The 22378-nt window shown below is 54.4% G+C and overlaps 3 protein-coding genes across 3 annotated transcripts; all 3 read left to right on the top strand.

The window, feature by feature from the left end:
• Positions 1-1697: 1697 nt before the first annotated feature.
• Positions 1698-5838, top strand: VOLCADRAFT_108366 (uncharacterized protein; the record flags this gene model as incomplete). Its single annotated transcript, XM_002958843.1, has 5 exons — positions 1698-1735; positions 3644-3911; positions 4217-4378; positions 4876-5039; positions 5529-5838. The coding sequence occupies 5 exons, from the start codon at positions 1698-1700 to the stop codon at positions 5836-5838; spliced, it is 942 nt and encodes a 313-aa protein (XP_002958889.1).
• Positions 5839-15651: 9813 nt separating this feature from the next.
• Positions 15652-18790, top strand: VOLCADRAFT_120065 (uncharacterized protein; the record flags this gene model as incomplete). Its single annotated transcript, XM_002958842.1, has 7 exons — positions 15652-15708; positions 15811-15867; positions 16027-16083; positions 16847-17074; positions 17449-17559; positions 18179-18302; positions 18579-18790. The coding sequence occupies 7 exons, from the start codon at positions 15652-15654 to the stop codon at positions 18788-18790; spliced, it is 846 nt and encodes a 281-aa protein (XP_002958888.1).
• Positions 18791-19701: 911 nt separating this feature from the next.
• Positions 19702-21958, top strand: VOLCADRAFT_108365 (uncharacterized protein; the record flags this gene model as incomplete). The annotated part of the gene is made up of 3 exons (XM_002958841.1): positions 19702-19732; positions 20719-20867; positions 21080-21958. 3 exons carry the CDS (start codon positions 19702-19704, stop codon positions 21332-21334), a joined length of 435 nt encoding a protein of 144 aa, XP_002958887.1. The 3' UTR covers positions 21335-21958.
• Between the last annotated feature and the right edge of the window lie 420 nt (positions 21959-22378).

The raw sequence follows: 22378 nt of genomic DNA, 5'->3' as shown, positions 1-22378 counted from the left end.
GGGACACGAATTGGCCTGGCAGGGACATTCCGACAGTCAGAATTAGCTTGTCGGGGTGTCGAATTGGCCTGGCAGGGACATTCCGACAGTCAGAATTGGCCTGTTCGGGGTGCCGAATTAGGGAAGCACAGGAATTGTGCGACCGGGGCAGTCCAAAGAATTGCTCTCCCCGACCTTGTGTCCTACCCTCTAACAGATGTCAGGCTCCCAGTGAAGCTCTGACCTGTGCTTATCTAGAAGGTTTAGATGATCGAGGCAAAGTGGGCCGACAAAACCGAGAGCCGCGTGCCCCGCTTTATGTGAAGAGTTTGCAAGGGCTGTTATGATGCTAGGGCTAATTGTTTTCGTACATAGTTATGTGCTGCGTTTCTTTTTGACAAAAATTCCGGACAAAAAAGTCACCTTTTGTAGAGGTGAAAAACAGGGTCACGTTATTTCATAAGCCATCTTAGGCGCCCCGAAATCCCTTAAAGAGACCACTTCCACAGCCTGCGTAGCCCTACATTGCAAAATTACGGTATAATTGGCGTTGGAGTAATAATCTTTAAACAATACCTACTTGCATTACAGCTTTTGTGTCGCTTCACGGCACGGGTTAGCTGAGAGCCACAACGCAACGTACCCCCGATGTAACTGGATGTAAGCATTTTACAGGCCTGTACAAGCAACCCTTGTAAGGAAATGGACGTATCGCCAATGGTTCATTAAGACCTTTTAACCTTATTGTCTTTGTCCTGCCTAACCACATATTACAGCGGTTAGAGCCTCTACCGGATGCATGATACGCTTCCTGCTGGAAATTGACCCGCCCTCGCTGAAGGCTTCGTTTCGTGTGGCTGTTGTATAAATCCTAGTGCCGTTGCGTGATGCACATTCAGCGAAGGAACCTGTGCACGATTTGTTACACAAAATTAGGCGGACAACTAACTCAGCTCTCAGCAGGAGCTTTAAAGAGACATAAACTGACAAGTCGTGCAGATCGTACGGCTTGTCCCAAAATCCAGTTCAAAGGACGGCTGACTGGACTTAGCTGAAACAGACTCTATTCCAGAAAAGTGGCGAATCGTGGTCCATACGAGTCAGCCACCTCAGCATCTTCATGAGCACCCTCCACACAGTCACTAGAACGGTTCCACCCTCCCTCCAAGCCCTGTGAAATGCTCGACTCCTCTCACCGGCAGGGCATTTGTTCGATTCGACTTCTCTGGTCACGAAGTAGTGAGGGCAACACGCTTGCGAGCAGGCTCACAAGCTCACATGGGCTCACCGCGCTCAGATGGATTTGCTGCATTCGGCTAAGCTAGCTGGCGAAGAGTGGCAGCATGACCACTGCAGCTCAGCTCCCGACCTTTTCCTTAACAACATAGAGGAACTCCCTTTATACCGTGTCCTGAACTTGTGGCGCGTCCGTTTCAGGGCCTGACGGCGACAGTGTGATTTCTAAATGGTGAGGGTGCCCGGTGACAGGCACACCAACCAGGCTCCAACCGATGCGCGCTTCTTGCTGTTGTTGTTCAACCTGGTTAATCAAGATTCCCAGTGTGCCCTCAAAAAACGACATGAATCAGAACGTCCCAAGGCATCCAGCTCTTTCTTCATCGATCCGTCTAACTTTCTAGGTAGCTCTAGGTAGGAAACCCCGTCAGGGTCCCGACTCCCGAGCACTCTGCAGCGGCTCCCAACTACGGCAGGGAAATATGCAGGCCTGCATGTGGCTGGCAGGTGTATCCATCACGTACGTCGTTGCAGTAGCTGTCGTACGGTACGGCACACACGAAAAAATAGCTTTCCGCCAGTGCTCCATAAGGGCTCATACACATACACGCTTACGTGCACCTGCACCTCCATCATCTTGAGCTGCTTTTTCCTGCTGCCAGCAGCTATTACAGCCGCATTTTAAGTCCATAGCAGTGCTCCTCTATCATTAATCGTTCCGAGGCCTCTCCCAAGTTTCCCCCTCATGGTGGCTGAGGATCGGGTGTTCCGCCTTTCATCACTTGCATTAAATTATTAAAGCACCCCAAACGATGATCCGAATTCATTAATGTTTACAGTGCACGGGCGTGCATGATCGACACTGATTACTTTGTGGACAAAGACGCTAAAAGGGGCTAACTTAAAATCCGACCTGTATCGGGGTGCATATCCTCCACCGCCATCGGCAAGCAGTATCTTCCATATCCCGTATGTATGGTATTCCCTACTGTTATGGTGCACACGCCGCTATGGCATTGAGGGTGCTCTTTTGAGGGTGCTCAGGAAACTCGAAGGAATGACCGCGCATGGCAACGAGATACTGGGCGCATGTGAATCAGTGCTTGCCCTCGTCCGAGTGCAGCGAGACGAAGGAGATTACGGCTCTCGTCTCCTTGCCAAGGGGCGGCCTTCGTGAAAGGGCAAGGTTGCGTGAGCACGCATGTGCACAAGCGGGTTCAGAAGTTGCATGGAGCCCATATGAACTGTTGGAAATGATCGACACTCATATACCAGGCAATGGTAGCCACAGTAATAGGACCCGGCTGGAGTTCGGCGCTTTGTTGGTTACGCCTTTCGATTTTCCTTGCAGATGACCACAGCAGTCTTGGCCGAAGAGCTGTTCGCCAAAATACTTAACATGTCACGTTCAGCGCTAGTGAAACCAGCGGCCAGCCAGCGGCCTGAACGTGAGATGCTGAGGAGTGCCGGCGAACCTGGTAGGATGGAGGACCGAACCAAATTGATTGAATGAGGATGGAAGGCGCAGCCGAAGGCCCATAAGTTCATCACGCGCGTGCAACGACTTGAGGCCACGTGAGACCACGTAAGATTTTAAAGACTTTTTGATTTCCTGTGAAGTTCTGCTGTGAAGATTTAAAGCGCGATGAACTAGCATTTCCACGTGCCATTCAACATTGTCTACAATTTTCGTATACAGCGTCAAGCCTTGTCAGTTGATCATCATCATGTACAACAATTAGCGAAATCCAAGGGTTCAACTTCTGTGCCTCGTCACACTCTGCCGTACCGTGGTGTACTTTGCGTTACCATGTTGAACTGAAGTTCATATCCTGCTTCATAACATATAGATTTTACAAAAAAGAGTTCTCCATTATTGGAGGTTTAGTGTACCCTTGGTGGTGCTCATCAGCAATCCCGGGCGTCCGCAAGCTTGGGACATCCAGCCGGGCGGCTGGGACTCCCTTGAATACACGCGAACCTAGCGACGGAAGCTGCGAGTTGTGCGCGCTTTGTCGGCTCCATGGCGTTGTCATCTCACAGCGCGACCCTGCAGCGCAGCGGCAGCGGCGCTTTGCAATGTACTCCGGCCCTTCGCTTTACCAGAAGAACTAGGACTCAGCTATCTCATACGCCTCTTAGCAGGTCGTGTTCTTGCCCGGCAGCTCAAGATGAGCTTGGCCTGCCGAGTTCCAGCCAAGGTAATACCGTGGACCCTTTCGCAGCAGCTGGACGACGCCTCCAAACACTTCTGTCACGTGTTGGGTAAGCGCAGCGACTAGAAGTGTCTTCTTGACTGTAGGTGTAGTAGGGGCGTAGACGTTGCTCTTTCAATGTAATAAAGAACGCGTAGTTTGGTTTTTCAGCTTCCTTATGCTTGAGCCATGAAGTTAGCGTTGTAATCACCAACCAACGTTCGTGGTCGCAGCAACGGCGAAGATGAGCTTCTGAACTCGCTGGTAGAGCAGGAGTCCCCGGAGTCAAAGCTGCAAACCAGCGTAGTACTTGGGGGCTGCATCACGATTGGCGCAGTTGTCGTGGCCAGCCTTCTTGGCCAGGACCCGTGGGGCGGGTTGTCGCTCTCTACGTCCACGCTAAGTGCGGCCGGCATGGGTCTGGTCGTAGCCCTCCCTATGGCAGCGTTGAGAATATGGAGCTGGACGCCCACTGCAGCTCGTGCAATTCCTGCGCTTCAGGTGAGCACTCCGGAGGACTCTAACGTTCATGTGGAACCTCTTCCCCGTTACACCTCTAAAGCGCGTGTACACTGTAGTGACATATCTATGGTAATATCATCTGGAGTTAACTCCGTTGACTGTGGCAGCGGTTGCTGTAGGAAATGGACGACTGCGTGTCTGCCATACCCGGCTAAAAGCTTAGTGTAGAAGCATATGTTGGGCCCTGCAATTTTGCTGCATTGAAGACCAGATTCAACGATTCCGTTGGGTCCTCTTGTTCTGCTCGTGTTCATTAGCGGCATGCCCTTGTTCATTACCGGCAGGACGTCCATGATGGCCAGTTGGAGTTGCACAAGCCGTGGTTGGCTAGCATGGACCGCAGCCAAGTGTTCACGTTGATGGCCTTGGAGGTGTTGCCTCTGACCATGCTCTTGTTTCCGGCAGGCCAGGCAGGCATCATGGCAGCTGTGGCGATGTACGGACAGGTATGAAGGACTCCCCAAGTGCGTGTGTATAAATGACGTAGGCTGGTGCTTGCGTGGGCTGTATTAATGATTTTCTTCCTAAGCTGCCTTCACCGTCTGCCAATGGTGATGGACATACGTACTCGGTCTGTAAGCGCTGCAGACGTAGGCTGGTGCTTGCTTGAGCTGTATTGATTCGGGCATGTTGCACGTGAAATGTATTACAGCAATTGTACGATTACTGTTTGTGTGCTATTTGTGCACGATGATGGAGCAGTTCCTGTGTGACCCAGATTCATCCAGTTCCCAGCTGTACTGCGGCCGTGGTGGCTAGTGGTATCGCTGATGTTGACTTAAGTGCCAGCAACTAATAAACTTTGGGGATTCAAACTTCAATTGGGTTTATGCCAGGATAAATCTGCGGACAGCCGTGAGCTAAGTGCGCTTCATTCTGTACCTTGTGAAGTACTGCACAACTATCTCTTTCGTCGGACACTTTGTCCGTTTGTCCTTCGCAGCTTCTGAACGGATCAAGTCTGGATGCTCCATCTCACGAGTCGTACCTAACGTTGTTGGCGCTCGTGCTGACGGCACTTGTGTCCGGTATGGGCCGTGCCATGGAACTCAGCGTGTCGGAGGAGGAGTACGAGCTGGTGCAAACAGCTGCACGGAGCGCCGATCGGTAGGCTTGCTCATATGTTGATGTTCACAGCTTGTATTACTTCCAAACTCGTAGCTCGTAGAACCGCTGGATCGGCGCTGCAGCGGTCGCCTACTATGTAGCTGCTATCGCGACCATCTAAATTTTGGTGAATCCCTGCATTACCCCTTCGGGGCTTTGGGGCCCGCTAATCCGGTTGTCATGCTAGCCAATGCCTCCGAAATTAGCGTCAGCCTCGCGTTCAGTTGGAAGTTCAGCTTCCGCCACCAGCACCATCGAATCTGATACATTAATGGCAGAGTCGTCTGTACTCGTGTATAGTCAGCACGAAACCCATATTTACAGGGTCCTTCCATGTTTCATGAGCTGGGGTAAAACTACCTTAATGGCCAGCGACGAGGATGACCAAGGTGCATATCTTGGCTTGGTGCTGTCGTCTGCTGCTTGCCTGACCTTCCTTTGCCCCGCAAATCCCTGTCTGGGCCCCCTCGCCGCTTTCCGGACCCGCAGGTACTACCGTACTGTGGCTGCTGACATGCACACGAGCCCCGCGGAGGCTTCCCGTGCCGCTGAGGCGTTTCGTTTCGTGGCGCAGGCATGGGTGCAGACCAAGGGCGAGGCGTCCCTGCTGGCAGGGGTCATCACTGTGGTTGATGTATTGGTCCTTGGTGCGCTGTGGCACGGCACTAGCAATTTAGCCGCTCCGGCGGCGGTCGCCTTGGCAATCAATGCTGTGGATTACTGGCACCTGCATAGTGCGGTCCTGCGGAAGGAGGCCAAAGTTGCGGGCCGCACAGGGAGTGGCTCCGGGGGCAACTAAAGTTATGAATCAAGTTATTTTCGGCGGCATAGTTTGTGAGTCAAAAGGGTACGCAGCTGCAACGTTGTGAACAGGAAGCTATCTCGGTTTTGTATTGGGCTTGGAAAATACTTGATGCGCACTCTCAGCTCGAAGGCAAATGTTGGTCGTGGTTTTGGTTGAGGGGAGGCGGATGTCGGGGAAGCCTGAGGGGGGTATGATGCGTTCCCTTTTTCATTTCCAAGTACGCTGGAGCAACGGTCAGCAAGGAGTATGTATGGGCTGCGGTTTGCGCACATGTGAGTGGACCTAGTGCACTAATATCCATCTGTTTTTGATTGTATCTCGAGTGTGAAGATAGCTGTTCAGTTTTGTTGTGGTGGTGTCAACACCACGTGTTTATTCTTTGTGGAACGGCAAAAAATTGGCGGGCTCTTATTGGCGTTGGCTGGGGCTTTCCATCAAAGCGGCATTACGGCGAGCCCAAGCTATCTGGATTGCGCTTGATTGCATAGCGTACGACGGAGTACGGCGTCTCCTTTTATGGATTTCCAATTTGACAAAATACGTCAAGGTCAGATGAGAGGGCGCGTGTGTCTCCTCTGCTTGCCGAGGGCAGGGGCTGAGCGAGGTACGACGTTTTTCGTGAGTGGAATGTCTTTACGGCTGCTTGTGCCTTGCACGTTTGAAACTACAGATGAGGCGAGGGCCATCGAGGCCCTTGGTTTTGGTACACGTTTTGTTTGGGATAAAGACTGGACCTTGCGAATGCTGCTGCATGGGGTTACTTGGGAGAAGAATAGCGTGTTTAGCGACGGGAGATAACATGTGGACAGCTGAAGAGAAATACAGCTGAAGGGCGGGATAACGCGACATCTTGTGGTCAAACACAAGGTAGGTTGGCGGCCCTGCGAGTGCTGCGCAGCTTTTTGACGTCGATTGATGCGCCGTGCGAGCGGGATCCCCACGCGAAGGGTAGTGATTGCGAGGCGTCGGCGCCCTCATTGTCGCCTGAGTAGGCAACGTGCCTCCTTTACTCTTCGCTGCGTGAAGAGGTGGCTGTTGGTTCGGCACTGCGTGGCGTGGTGCGCCATGTCGCCTAGTGGAACAGTTTGCCGAGCCTATGACCCGGTTTGCCTGGGTCTGCAAACTTTCTCTTAAACCCATTATTATCAGAACATGCCCATGTGGGTTCAAAGGGAAATCGGGAGGTCCTTGAGCTCTTGTTGGCTGGGGTGTGCATGTCGGGGCGTTTGCGGCTTTTGCAACGGCGCGCTATCTACGCCTTGATTTTCCGTCGCTGTCACCACACACCGACGCTGCGTATTACTTAAAATGCATCCGCGATTGTTTGGATGTTGTTATATCTAAAGCAACGGCCAATCGCTTACGGCACGCTTTTTGACTTTTGAGGTGCTATGGATGAGTCCTTGCGGGACGTCGTCGAGAAGTCGACAAAGATGATGCGTATTATGTTTTGAGGGTGTTATATCTCTTCGCACAAGCTTTCGCAGTATCATGAGCGCCATAATTATTTTGTCAGTTTCAACGTGGAGGTTTCATTCGCAGAAAGGAGTCGGGAGGTGCTGCTACAGCGTTATCCACCCATGTGCTTGTTTGCGCTGGTAGGCGCGTTATGTCCACATGGCTGAGTTTTGTGCGTTTGTTGTTGCATACGGCAATGGTGGACAATGCTCTACGTTTTGCCCTCCTTTTGCCTTTTTGATGCGGACTGGCGGTTTAGGGATATGATGCTTTTGTCTGGCCTTCCCTCGCCAGCTGGTGTTGTTGCCGCCCACGGCTCTTTTGGTGTTTGGTGTCTGTGTGATGTTTCACTTAGTGACGTTCGTCGGACGCAAGGACGGCGAAGAACGCCAGAAGAATCTAAAGAGTTACACTGCATATGGCTGAGAGTTGTCATCCGATGGAGTTCGGAAAAATGTGCACCGGGTGACAATTTGCCACGGAGGGCTCTGCTTTGCTGAGTGCGATCGTGGCACAGGGCTTGCCGGGGTTTTTGCCATGATGGCATTGAAGAAGGTTGCCCTCGATGGTTTACTTATCCAGACAATAACCAGACAAGTCTGGATAGTATAGCCCTGCTAAGCAATCTTTTGCTGTTGTCGTTAATTGTCGTTAGGTTTTATTTCTAGTTACGTTTCGTGGGACACTGTTTTGAGTTAACGGGCTTCCTTTAGCCTACGTTAATTGATTTTGCTAATTAATACACGTTGTCCGGGTTGCCTGGCGGGTTGAGAGCCGTCATGGCACGGCATTGCTGTGTAACAAGTTAGCGGATCGAATCCGACCTTTTCCTAATGTCAACTGAATTATGAATTCCCACTGAATAATGAGTTCCCACTGCCCGTCACAATGGGAGTTGGTTTTACCCGAGTGCTAGCCAACATGGTAAAATTAGCAATTCTTCGCCATGTAGATAGCTCCAGCACAGTTTCCATGACGGGGATATGCCAACACTTTTCATATATTTCATAAGACCCAATCGGAACGCCAGCAACTAAAAAATAATGATATCACTTATTGCTACTTTGAAGTTAGCTGTCACCTCGCAGTTCACTTCCCTTAGCCGCCAAGATGCCACATCTGACAGGTGTTACTGTTCCAGCCTTGGCGGCTGTCAATGTCGCAGAGGATGGAGAAGTATCACGCGGAGCCTTGCTGCTTGGCTCAGACCTGCGATCAAGGTTCGCTGTGTCGGACGGCCATTCAAACATCTCGTTGTTTGACGACGCATCAAGCCTGACTCCAATCATCAGGTCCTTCACGGAATCTTCTTCTACTAGGAAAAGTGACGCTACCTCCTTTGTGTCGTTTGTTAGCGTATCTCCAGCGCATGACGGAAGCGGTGTCTTCCTGGCTTTGGCAAGTGGGTGTAAGCTAAGCATTCTCTCTTGGGAAAAGAATGCGGTGGTTTCTGAAGAATACAGGGACGCTGTCAGGGAGCTAGGGACGCTGTTATCGACAGATCCGCACCGTTGGATGGGCGCCTGTTGGCATCCCCATCTCGGAGGGCTGTTAGCAGCCATCTGCCAGGTACGTAAGCCGTTAGCCATCTTATCAGCAATCTCTTTTCCCTTGACATTACAGAGCGGGGTAACCAGCATTTGGCAATGTGGCAAAGCTAGTAAACCGCAACAACGGCAACAATAACATCAATTTCAATTCTAACAACCAACAAAACGTGCCAAGGAATACCAGACTCTCAATAGGCAACGACACAGAACGTGTGCAACGAAGATGTTTGGAGTCGGGCAGCAGTCCGTACGGGCAGTCTTCCACATGAACTTGTCGTACCGTATCGCAATTGTATTCGACCTGAACTTATCGCAACGACCCTGTCACCCCGTGAGCTGTGCCCAACAAGAGACCGAGTGACCTGTTTGCAGCTCTCTTTGAAGTTCATAAATCTGCTTCAAACCCACGTGCCAGGGCTGTGGACAGCTCCCGGACACTCAATGAAAAGCTTCCCAAACCCACATGCGATATGTTTCCTGCCCTCGCGTAGTGCCGTAGTGTTGTTATTGTTGTTGCCGGCGGCTTCTTTTGCATGTCCCCAGGCGGAGGTACGGCTGGTGCTGTGTACAGCACCCCAGCCGAGCCCCTTGCCATGCAAAGGCCCCGGCGCACACGGCCGAAGCGACGACAGCCCCTTCGACGGCGGCGACGTGCCCAAGCAGGCATCGTTGCAATCCGCCAGCAGCCAGCCTTCTTCCTCCGAAACCGGGGGCGAAACCGGGGGCTCCCTAGGAAACCGGACGACGGCTAGAGCTGGGACTGGTTCCGGAGCTCGATATATGCCTGGATCTGGAACCGAAACCCATTTGTTGGAGCCACCCCCGCCGTCCGCTGCAGCGGCGTCCCCCAACTCCCCAGCTGGTGTGCTACTGCTGCCCTTGTCCCGGCTACAGCCCCCTGCTACCGCCGACGGAGGCGGGGGCTCTGCCGCTGCCACAAACCCCCGGCCGTGTCCCTCAGCGCAGTGCCGTGTGGCGTGGGTGGGTGACGCGCAGGGTATGATACCGTACGGCACTGGGGACGCGCACGGTGTGGCCGTACAAGAGGCGGTGACCGCGTTGCCGGGAGGCTTGGGTGGGGCTGTTTCGGCCGGGGGTGTGTTCTCGTTAGTGGTGGCTTGGGGGACGGATCTGGAGCTGGTGTCTTGGTCCGCAGCTGCGGTTTGGAACGCAGCGGCAGCGGCGGAAGCAACGACGGAGTCGTCGGTCGTACAAGGCGCTGTAGCGGTTGCCCCCGCCGCCGCCGCTGGTGCCGGCCCCGGTAACAAAAATGGAGGCAGCAGTCCAAGGCGGTTGCATTTAGCACCCTCGAGCAGACGGAAGCTCTTGCTTGGTGTTCCCGGGCCGCTGTGCGCCTTGTCGCTCGGGCCGTACGGCAGTGTCCTGGCCAGTACGGAAGCACGCTTAACGTTGTCGTACTCACAGCCACCTGCAGGGCGTGAGGGGTGTGATGCCGGGGAGGCCGGGGTGGCGGCGTCGGACGGCGGGCAGGCAGCCGTTGTGACCCAGAACTTCCAGCAAGGCAATGGATCCTTCTCGACTTGTTCGCCATCTGAACTCCCACAGCTCGGTACGAAACTGCAGAAGGAGGTCAGAGGAGCTCCTGGCGGCGGCGGCGGCGGCGGCGGCAGCAGCTTCCGCAGGCTTGCTCAGGCGCGGGAGGGATTGGATCCGGAGGAAGAGCGGGTGGGAAGCGAGGTAGAGCCGAGGCAGGCGCAAGGAGAGCCTGAGGTCATCGACTTGCGAGGTCGGCTATCGTCAACGCAGCCTATTGGCTCGCAGCTGGTGGTCAGACCGGGGGCCGCCGCCGACGTCGACGTCGACGTCGACGGGGCCGCCGCGTTGCCAAGCCTCTTCAACATCGCCGCTGGGCCCAGCCTGTACGACGGTGACGACGATGATGGCGGTAGTGGCAATATGGGCGGCGCCAGCAGATCCCGGCCTTGTACGGCGGCGCCAGTGCCGCCGGCGGTGGCGGCTTTGCCGAACCAGTTCCTCCGTGCATTGGGTACGGCGTCGGCCCCTGCCGCTACGGCTACTCTGTGCGTCGTGTGGCCAGGCCGCGGCATCGGCCGCATCGGCCAGGAGACCTATCGACCGCTCCATGGCGATCCGACTCCCCAACCTACCTTGGCCGCCGCCGCCACAGCCGCCGCCGCCGCCGCAGCGATCTCTAACCCAGAAGACAGCTCCAAGCCTGACGGGACCGCCGCCAGGGGCGTCAGCAGCGACGACAGCTACTGTGCCGGCGGCGGCGGCGGCAGCGGCGGCGGCAGCGGTGTCATCTGTAGCATGGCGCCGTTGCCACTTCCAAAGCCCGACTTGTTGAGCTGCTGTGGTGCTCTGGTGTTGGCGGCTAGCAGCCTGGGGCCGCCGGGAGTGGCTACGTTCCGGTTGGCGCCGCACGGCGGCGGCCTAATGCCGCTGGCGTACCTCACACCAACCTGGTCTCTCGACGCGATGGGCATTAGCCGGGGGCGCCTCCATGGCCTGGCGGCGGCGCTCGTGCCGTCGAATGCCACAGCCGCCGCAGCAGCAAGCGGACCAGGGCTGGCTCGGGGCGACGGCGGCGGCGGCGGCGGTGGAGCGGCCGGGGAGCGGCCGACGACAGCGGCGGAGGCAGAGACGCCAGCGGTGCTGTCGACGGCGGCAGAGGCAGCGGAGGCCGTGTTGGTGCTGGTAGTCGGGGAAGCGGAGTCACCTCCGGCAGGAGGCGGTATCTTCGGGTTTAGCCGTTCAGGGCAGGCCTTGGGACAAAAACTTCGGCGGCTTGTGACAACAACGCATCCGCTGCCGCCGCCGCTGGTCGCCGCCGCCACCGCTACCGCCACTGCACCGCCGGCCGCCACCGCCGCCGCCGCCGCAGTTTATGCGCCCTCGCCAGCTTCTGTGGCTCGGACTGCTGCCACTGCCGCGGTTGCTGTGGATTTGGGGGTAAGGAGCGAGGATGATGACGACACCTCGGCTATACGGGAGACGGTGTCGGGCTCGGCGGCGACGATGAAGCTGGCAACGGCGGCCGCGACATCATCGGCAACCGACGCCGTCGCCGCCATTGTCGTTGAGCAGTTGGCGAAATTGTTGGCCGAATTTCGGAGCCACGTGGACAGTCGGTTGGACGAGTTGGTTGGCAGCCTGCAAGTGAGTGCTGTACACGGCATGGTGCGCGAGGTTTGGGATGGGGAGGGCCAAGAAACGGGTGGGGAGCTAATGTGCGGGGTTGCGTGTAGGTAGGTAGGTAGGTAGGCAGGCAGGTAGGGAGGTAGGGAGGTGGGTGGGTGGGTGGGTGGGTGGTGGGCAGGTAGGTAGGTAGGTAGGTAGGTCTTAGATCACACTGTGAGCTGGTAAAGCCGGGGGCCGCAGCCGAAACGCAGCGGAGGGGTCGGGGACACGCAGCACAAGCCGCGGCTAGTCTTGTACGTATGTATGTATGTGTGGTGTGGGCACCAGGCGGGTGGTAGGCGGGGGGCCCCCAGGTTGGGTCGCAGTGGTGGGGTGGGGGGAAATCATGGGGGGGGTTGTCAATGTGTTGTGTCCGCGGTGGGGGTTTGAAAGATGTGCAGGCGGGGCGGAGGCAGACTCTCAAGCTTTTGCCTAATGGCAAAAAGATAAGGGAAAAATCATATTCGAAACGGGGGTAGCGGATTTAAGGGGTGAAAAGAGAACTTGGTAGTCAGCTTCTTAGAAGGAGCCGAAAAGGGCTCTCGGCCCCGGTGCAGCCAGCAGTCACCCCCCGCAGTATTCCGCAGGAGGAGAGGCCGTACGGCATTGGGCTGCAAGCGGAGGAACGGTGTCGTGTGCTCCTTATTATGGATAGCTGCTAGGGCCGATTGCAGCTTCCGGCAGCGTTGGAGTGATGATGTATGGATCTGGTGTATACACACCACTTGCGGCTAAGGTGCCCATGCAAATCCATGGGCGGTGCATGCATTGCGCGCCGCCTCTTCATCTCAACAAGAACGGATGAGCTGAGCATCTATTAATCCAAGGAATTCCAAGGAAAGAGTTGCGGAGTGTGGCGGAGCCGAGCCATGAATAGCTATACCAAGGAAGTCCAAGGAAAGAGCGAGAAAATCGCGCGGCCGCACAGCAATCAAAGCACACGAGCAGAAGCAGCGTGCGCCGAAGCGTAGCATGAAAGGGTTGGTTAGCTACAACCCAACCGGTCGCTTGGGTAGGGTAACCGACATTTCGAGATAACGACACGGTAACCGACCGGTAAGGTTACCGGTCGGTGAACCCCCAAAGTTACTGGGTCGTTATATCTCGTTATGTCGGTTACCCTACCTACCGGCCAGGTACCGAAACGACCAGTTACCGACTACCGGTTTGGTAGGGTTGTTACCGAGTGCAGTGCTGGTGACAAGCAAAAGGATATAATCCGAATGAGTTGCGGCGTGTGACGGAGGAGCTGTATTTCATCATTTGCTGATGGGGCTGTGGCTGGTATGGGATTCGTGATGGTGAGTTGAGGATGCGTTTCGAGGCCGGGGGCGCCGCCTGGCAAAAGCCAAAGCGATAGGCCGCGGAAAACTATTTTTCCGCGCAGATGCATGAAAAATTTACATTTTTCCTTTTTGGTGGTCGATGGAGGCTTGTAGCAGCAGTAGCTTTTAGATGCAATCCGGTGAGTGAAGCGGTCCCAGGCCGCGAGCGAGTCGAAGCCATGGAGCCCGCAGGAAGCATCTTCGCCCACAGATTTATGTGAATTTATTCCTTCGGTGAATCGATAGAGAATTGTAGTTGCTTTCACATGCAATTCTCAGTTAAGAGTTTGGCATGCGAGTTCATCATGTGACACTGACGAAGCTGGCTGACTGACTGACAGCAGTGAACCCCGGGGGATTCGGTCCCCCGAAAGGCGCTTCGGGCCTCCGGGGGGCCTCACCCAAGAATGGGCTTAAGATATTTTGGCTGGCATCTGGTTGCTTGGTTGAAGGAGACCAGGACCAGGACCATGCAAATGCAAATGGTTTACGGCGTCTGCCGATGAATTTCCCGTATTTCGGCTGTGATGCATTTGAAGTCCGCGTTCTGGCGCATCATGCCCACGCTGCACGATGATTGTGTGTGAGTGTGTGTGGGGGGGGGGGGTACAATGGGCTTCAGGCTTGTGAAGAGTAGAGCCAGCGGGCCAGCGGGCCGTGCATTTTTATTACTGCACCTGAGACGATGGGGCACAGTCAAGACACCCTCACCCAGACCAGACAACGCAAGTCACCTAGAGAGCAGAAAGCGAACGCAAAGGGAAGGAAGGCCCAGAAACCCGTGACAACGGGGAAATTCCCTCCATTTCGGCGGCCCAAAGGCCCCGGACACGCAACAGAAGGGCCACCAGCAAATACTGGCCGGAACTTGCACGTTGTTTCTAAATGAGGCCTGCGCCCCAAAAGTCCCGAAAATAAAAGAAATCGAAACAAAGAAGTGGATTGGCTAATAGCTAATCGTCCATCGGTGCCCGCTTTCCTGAGCATAACGACTTGTTCGCAAGAAAGGGTGATGTGACCCTGCCGAATCCCATCCTTTCCGTGAAACTTCCAGAGCTGCAAAACCCCGAAGGCGGCCTCCATAAGTCAACAACAACTCTACCCATGGCTCCTTTCGTAAGGCAAGGGCCAGGTATCAGTGCCGGGTCATTGTCACAATTTCAGATAAGAAGAAACACAAGTTTTACTCGGAGTTTCCGTTCAGTTTTTTCGTCACTCTCCACTTTCCTCAGAGGAAGGATCCATATCACAACATATTTTATGTTCTCTATGAAATTCATTACATACAAATTGTTTTAACCCTTGTAAAAGGAAAGGTTCATCGGGTCGCCCTCGGTTCTGTGCCGTGGTGCATTTCTGGAATGGAATCCGAATCCGAATCCAACTGAAAACTTCCACGTGCTTCCTTGATTTGGAAACCGGGGCTGCAGGCTCAGACTGCCCGTCTCGAGCGGCTGGAGGCGATGCATGCTGGGCAAAGCAGCTCGACGATTTGAAGAGCGGGAAGAGCTTTACCGTATGGTGGTGTTATCGCGGCGCGTTGGACTCTCGAGGATATGGGACAAGGAGGGTGGGGTGGGATCGGCGAGGATCTCATTTTGCTGGGCCTCTAGAAGCCTCTAGAAGCTTCTAGGAGATCTAGAAGCAGCTACGTATACCGAGCCAGCAGGAAGAAGGCTTTGTAAAGGTTTGCCGTGAAGGTAGGAGAGATGCGGAGAAGGGAAAAAAGGGAAGGTTACGCCTATGTCGGGGGGTTGATGGGTACCGTAGTTGTGATGAATGCGAAGGAGTCCGTTCTTCCGAAGTGTGTAGACGCTGTATAAAAGAGGCCTGAAGAGAGGCTATCTATTTAGTTGTAGGTGGTGTTGGCTATGATGGTTTTACAACGTTTTCATGAATTCTTTTTTGCGCAAATGCAAAATGCGTTGCTTATTTGGGAGTGGGCATGTGGGTGGAGAAAGCGGAAGATGTCGTGCCGGGCTGATGCATCCTGCCATCTGTTGGGAAGTGGAGCTGCGTCGACGGGTGCCACCCGCGGAAGTTGACACATGGGAGATGCAGTAAGGCTGCATCGCATGGTTCGCAATTCCCTATTAACGAACTAAAACGTCGGCTAATTGTTGTGGCCTCTCCAAGGTCCGTGGACAGTTTGGAAGTCAGAGGTGTACGGGTACGGTGGAATCGATTTGCCTGTTTACACTGTTACCTATGGATTGTTTTTGGCCATCCTCTGCAGCTATGAGACTTGTAGAAGCTTGAGGAACGAAGCCCAGGCACTTGCTCTATTCGCCTGGTTACCAAGGCTCACGGAAATGGCAGACGCCCCTAAGTTCAACCTCCGCAATCCTGCAGTGAAGCGGATAATGCAGGTGTGAACTTATATTAACATGGTTAGGTCTTGGTGTTAGCTTGTCTGCTTAAACTTTGGGGAACGAGGGCCCCGTCATTGAAAACTTCTATCCATTCCGCAGGAAATAAAGGAGATAAAACAAGATACAACAGGGGACTTCTTAGCTGAGGCTCTGGAGGTAAGGGCACAGTTGCAATGGCTCGCTCGAAACTGCACAGCGTGTCCCCAGGCGATGCCTGTTTTATGGGCACGAAGAATGATTAATGTTAACTTTGCAATCTGACAAATGACTTTTTTGTAGAGCTTGCCCTAATGGGTTGCTCCCTGTGCCACACAGACCGACATCTTCGAATGGCACTTCGTTATTCGTGGGCCCCCGGACACGGAATTCGAAGTGAGTTCTTTCTCTGTATGCAGATATATCCTTAAAGTCTAAGCTGGCCTCTGCCAGCCTGCGTTACCAGTTTGGGACGTGTGTTAAGGATTCTCCAAGACGTTGTAAATCAATGAATGCAAATGATTTGCAAATAGTTACTGGGAAAGAACTCAACGTGGGCGCGCGGTCATCACCTGTCCATCGCAGGAAGGTTCAGCCCACCTCTTAACTTTGTTTTTCCCTTTGAGCGGACTAAGTGTTGGGAAGTCTTGGTCCCGCTTGGATTGACAATCTCTGTGTGCAAAATCCATTTGGCTTGGTTAGTGGCAACATCTCAGTTCCCGACATCGGCAGACGCCCCTTCGCTACCAGGAAAACCTTGCGGTATACTCCACGCAACGTTTTACGTCGTGACAAGGCTAATACTGCAACGATGGAAAGTCCACGCCCTCCTTCCCCTCGGCACCTCCAGCCATCTTCCCCCCTTTTGGCGTACTACTACTGTAATCTGGACGTCGGTCGGCAGTTGTGCCCCTCGCTCTTTGCCCCTCATATATTCACCGCCCGTTCAGGGAACCTTCTGTCCTCATTCGTCTAGAGGGCTTCTTGTCCGGTGTTTTTAAACCGCCCAATAACCGCCACGTCACTTGGCCGAACCAGAACTCCCAACAACATAACTCGCAAAACCTTTTTTTCAACACAACCTGTCAAATTCTTACGGGGCTCATTTGAATTCGACATGCTTCTCCCGCTTTGCAACCCGTCTGGCTGTCGCCCACAGGGCGGAATTTACCACGGGCGAATTCTGCTCCCTGCCGAGTACCCCTTCAAGCCGCCGTCCTTCATGATGCTAACTCCCAACGGTCGCTTCGAAACCAACATGAAGATCTGCCTCTCCATCTCCAGCCACCATCCAGAGCACTGGCAGCCTTCCTGGAGCGTTCGTACGGCACTAACTGCCCTCATCGCCTTCATGCCCTCTCCTGGAGCCGGAGCCCTCGGCGCACTGGTACGACATCACCACTAGGGAGGCCCGTAGGTTTACACGGAGCGGTACCTCGGCTCCGAAACCCCCTTTCCAACATGCGTTTTGCTTTTTCTTGTGCACAACAAAAGCTACAATACGCCCTGATGCGCTCTCTGTGCATCAAGATGAACACTACAGGAGAAACATTGTCAAGAGCGCGATGGGGGGTGGTAGGGCTAGTTATAAAACCGGCGCTTCCCTCCACTTCAGGATGTATACCTGAGGCTGTGGGCCAAGTCCGGCTGCTTGTATATATATAAGCTCGATTTCGCCTGGAGGTCTGGCAGTGTAACTCGGGCTGGGCTGCACCCACCATCGCAAACCGTCCCCACCCCACCCCACCCCATCCCGAACAGGATTTTCCGAAGGATGAGCGACGAGCTCTAGCTGCCCGCAGCCGCGTGGAACCTCCCCGCTTCGGCAGCGCTGACCGGCAGCGGCTCATTGAGGAAATGCACAACCGCATGGTGAACATGACTTTGGCGTCTTCATCATCGACATCGACACCTTCAACAGCTACTGCTACAGCTACTGCAGCTGCTACTGCTACTAGGGAAGTGCGCGTGACCGCAGATCAGACAACAAGCACCAGCAGCAGCGGCGGTGATGGTGGTGATGCCGTTGCAGGCTCGGCCGTGCAGGTGGGGAATATCTGCAGATGGAAGGGAGGGGCACGGTGAGCATAGACGTGCAGCTCGGCACGGCGGTTAGGAGGCGTCGCGAGGAGGGCGCGAGTTCGGTGTGTTCGGGGCCGGCCAGAAGGAAGGGGAGGCCTTGTCAGACCACGGAGACAGACAGACAAACAAACAGACAGACTGACAGAGTGACTGACAGACTGACCATATCACGATACTAGATGCTTCATGCGAACGGCGGCGCCTACTTCTGCCTCTGAATAAGGACCGCTGAGCAAGCAAAGCAAGGCAGCTAATTACCTGAATAGCTAAGTCCCGTCCGCACTATGTGGCGAACTGAGCCACGTTAGCCCTTAAGGGTGTCTGTTTACCGATTCCGGACCTCTTTTAAGGCAACACCATAAAGGAGCACCGCGGCACTGTGCTGCAAATATCATACACATGCGCGCAGGATCGAAACCCAGGGAGGGCGGCACTTGGCAGCTCGGGGAGTGCTCCGACAGCAGCGGCGGCGGCGGCGACGGCGATGGCGGCGGCGGCGGCGGCGGCTTCCGCGTCGGAGCGGCAAGACAGTGGTCAGCGGGCTGCTGCAGCGACGGGAAGCAGCAGTAGCAGCGGCAGCGGCGATACGGGGAAGGTCTTCAGCGACTACGGCGGCGGCAGTAGCAACAGCGAACTTTCCGTGGGCACGTCAACCATACCCGTACGGCCCGCCGACAATGTCACCGCCGCTGGCGACCAGCACCTCCGGAAGCGCTCCCTCCCGTCAGCGCAACCGCCGCCGCAATCGGCGGAGGTTCGTCCCCAGGTACCCGCCGTCGCCGCCGCATCCTCCGCCGCCACCGTCACAGGAGTTGCGCGTTCCTCCACCGCCGCTATGGCGCCGGTGGCGGCGGCGACGGTGGTGCCCAACGCCGCCGCCGCCGCGGCGGCAGCCGCCGCCACCAGTACAGATCATATGCTGACGGCGCTCATGTGGGCCCTATATTTCGGAATCGGGGCTATTTTGCTCCGCAAGGTGATGGGCGTCATTGGCTTTGACCTCAACGAGTTGATGCAGTGAGGTGTTCCACTCGCTTTCACTCTCGTGGGAATGCGCTTTAGTGCAGTGTGTGTGGGGGGTTGGGGGCTTGAACATCAAATCTCTCTTCTGTAATCTAAAGCTGGCTAAGTTGGCGGTATTCCCTCATTCACTGCACATACGCTGTATGTATATTTTAGGGCGCCACAGATCGCCGCAAAGCCGCCGCAAAGCGCAATACAGGATCTAGCCATCCATCCCGGGTTTTACCCTAGGGAATTACATAGGAACCAGATACTAAGTACGTACTCTTGGCTTTGGTGGAGAAACCTGGAAATCTGGTACTACCTTCTCAACCACTTGAGTTATGGGCCCTATGGGCCATCAGCGGGCGTTACGTCATCGCGGGGGGGAGGGGTGTCGCGGAGCCTGACTGGTGCCGAGGGGGGGTCGGGCCGCGGGTTTGGTGGGGGGGGGGATCCTGCCTCAAAGGATGGAGGGGGAGGAATTACTGGGGTTTGGGGGATAAAAGCTCTTCTTGGGGGGTGGGGGGTTGGGGGGTGATGAAGGGACGGTGGCATGCAACCGTTTAGGCGCGGCAGCCGCCGGTTGCGAGTTTTGTCATGAAGGCAGTACGTTTACCTCGGTAGGGTTACAAGGTCTCTTGGTGGTTTTGTGTGCTGTTCTTTTCGAGCCTTGTTTTGATGTTTGGTGGTGATGATGATGATGATGATGATCTGGTGGTAAAGACTCGCAACGGGAGTTGAGCTCGGGGCTCGGGTGGTGCAATTACACTTTTTGCTGCCGATAAAAGATCGGAAATGTCCCCCAAAAGATTGGATAGCTGATGATCCTCCGCTGTCCTTAAGCCGCGGGGTTACGTGTGATGTGGCACCACAGGAGACGATTGTGGGATGACGTTTCGGGTTTCTTGTGTCTTGTTGTCCTCATTCATGAACACGTTCGCAAGGGGAATGGCCATGCGTGAGTTGGCTGGCCGGCTTGTTTTGTTTTGTTTTGTTTCGTGTTTGCCTCCGGCGGATTCGGGCTGAAAGGATTGCCCCAAATGCCGGTAGTGCGTTAGCCGCAAGGAAGGGAAGGTGAGGGTGTTTTAGGACTGCGGGTCGGAGTGCACTGCCTTGTAAAGGATTGAATGGCGACTGGCGGGGAAACCAAGCGTTTGTTGTTTTGTGGTTATGGAAAGGCTTCGAGGTGCCTGCAACTTTAGTGAGTACTGTTGTGCATATGCATCGCTGTTGAGGAAGTTTTTGTAATTTTTCCTGATGACCACAAATGTTCCATACTCATGGCCGCACATAACCAGGACATCTCATTTCAACGGACAGATCAGCTCTATATTAGTTTTGTGTGAAGCAGGGCGGTAAAGCTTCACCTGATAGCCTGGTAGTCCCTACGTTTCCAAATGCTTCGGGGCAACTGCATCCCTCTAACCCCTATCCCTGCGAAAGACTTATTCGGATTCAGAGCATCCAGTGAAATCTGCCGGATCCATGATCATCATCCATTGCCATAAACGGATCACCATCATCCATTGCCATGATGACATCCACCCTTTTCACGTTCGAGAAAATCTTTATCTGTTGTTTGTCGAGGACGATCCTGGAACCTTCCATGGACACCATGCCACACCTCCGAGTATTTGCTGTGTCTGCATCCGCCGCGTACCAAATTTTATAATTGATTCCTAATTTTATGCAGTGACAATATTATGACAAGATAGTAAACGCTGGAGGTTTAAGCATCAAGTCGTGTCGTGAACGCGCTTCGGAACATAACCGTCTACACATGTCGTGAATGTGACGCCGCTTCAAAAAATTTTGTATTTGCGGCTTATTATAAAACTCACTTTGCCGGACAGACTCCATAGCCATCTTCTATATTGCAAACTGCATAAGCATCTCTTTCGCAAATGAGCAAGCTCTCCGCTCCCTTGACCTGCCTCACGGCAGGTGGTCTTGGAATAGTCTATGCTGCGTTGCAAATGCGCGTAGGACTGCACCGTCTGGGTTCTGGTATTAAGTTTGGAAATGTGACGGCCGATGGCAAAACAGAGGACGAGGCGCTCACTGCAAAGATGCGCGCTGGAGGAAATATGCAGGTTTGTTAAAGGGCCTTAACTATTTTCTGATTTAGAAAAATTCAAACAAATGCAAGCGCTGACCGCGGTCGGGCACGTAGTGCCATGCTTTTGCTCGTGCTACAGTTACCAACTTGGTTACCGGAGTTGGATATCCGGGATGGAGATATGACAGAGCTGTGTAAGTAAATTACAAAAACGGGGCCATGATGTGCAATCCCTGTGCCTTGCAGGAGTATGTGCCGTTTGGCCTAGTCCTGATGCTCCTCATGGAGACTGCTACACCAATGCCGAAAAAAGCCGTTGCAGCTTATGGCGCGGTGCTCGCCCTTTCGCGGCTGAGTGCTGCATACGGGCTCAGCAACACCTTCACTCCGGGCTTCAACGCAGGGCCCCCGCGCAAATACGGCTTCCTGGGCACTGTCGGTGCCCTGATCGCGGCTGGAGCCTACCTGTCCATCCATGCGCTGAAGACTCTCGGGAAATGATGACGATTCTAAGCTGCAAAGGGTTCTAGGGCTCATCCTGAGCCTTGGATTATTTCTTGGGCTGAAGGTTTTATGGCATATTAGTCCGATGCTCGGGCAGGTTCGCTGTTCGACGTGGGCTGCAAAGGCGCAGCGAAGTCCTTAGACACGTGATGACCGCGCACGACAAAATATTGCCACAGTCACTATCATTATTGCTCAGCTATTATGCTGTCTGTCGCGTGTTTCCGCGGGCCGTGCGTGTTGCTGTACGGTATTTGTGATTAAGCCGTTTCTGATCCGCATTTGTACATGCGTCCGTGCTGCTGTTTCTTTATCATCACGTTTGGGCATTAGAGAAGGCCTGGAAGGGGGGGAAAGTTGCCTGCGTGCTCGTGTTTGGTGGCTTCTTTGTTTGTGGCAGCAGAAACATTTTACTCCTGGCAGCTTTGGTTTATAGACAATGTCTTACATATTCCGGATGTAGGACGTATGCAGTTTTGCATGTGTCCTCGCACTTCGAACATTACGAAGACACACACACACACACACACACACATCGGCGGTCGTCCCCGCTGGGGTCGGCTAGGTGCCCCTTGCCAGCGTCAGGCCCGGATCGATATGTAATGTAATAGATACACACATACACAAGTACACTCCGTAACCCCTTCCACTACCAACCGGCGCTGGTTCCGGGGGGTGGGGACGGGGGAGAGGAAGGGGAGCGTCCAGGTAGCTAGGAACCGCTTCCACATGGCCCAGGTCATGAACAGAACGTGGTACGGGTGACGCAGGTAGATGTACACCCTACTACGTGGGCGTGTGCGCGCAGACACGTACCATACGCTACAAGTTTAGAGCGATACGCATAATATAATTACACATATAGCGCTTTTTCGCACAAAAATAAAAGCCTAGACCGTAGTCGTCCCCGCAAAGACCTTTAAGCCCTTGACACCAAACAACAACAAAGCCCCGTAAGCCTACCGAACCCCCCTCTAGGCCTCCTCAAAATCCTTCCCTGGTCGCTGCATTGGTCGTGGTGGTCTTTATCTTTGTCTTGTT

The sequence above is a fragment of the Volvox carteri genome (assembly GCF_000143455.1).
Source record: "Volvox carteri f. nagariensis unplaced genomic scaffold VOLCAscaffold_108, whole genome shotgun sequence".
NCBI classification, from domain to species: Eukaryota; Viridiplantae; Chlorophyta; class Chlorophyceae; order Chlamydomonadales; family Volvocaceae; genus Volvox; species Volvox carteri.
Note: the sequence above shows the minus strand (reverse complement) of the source record. Positions and strands in the feature narration are given on the sequence as shown.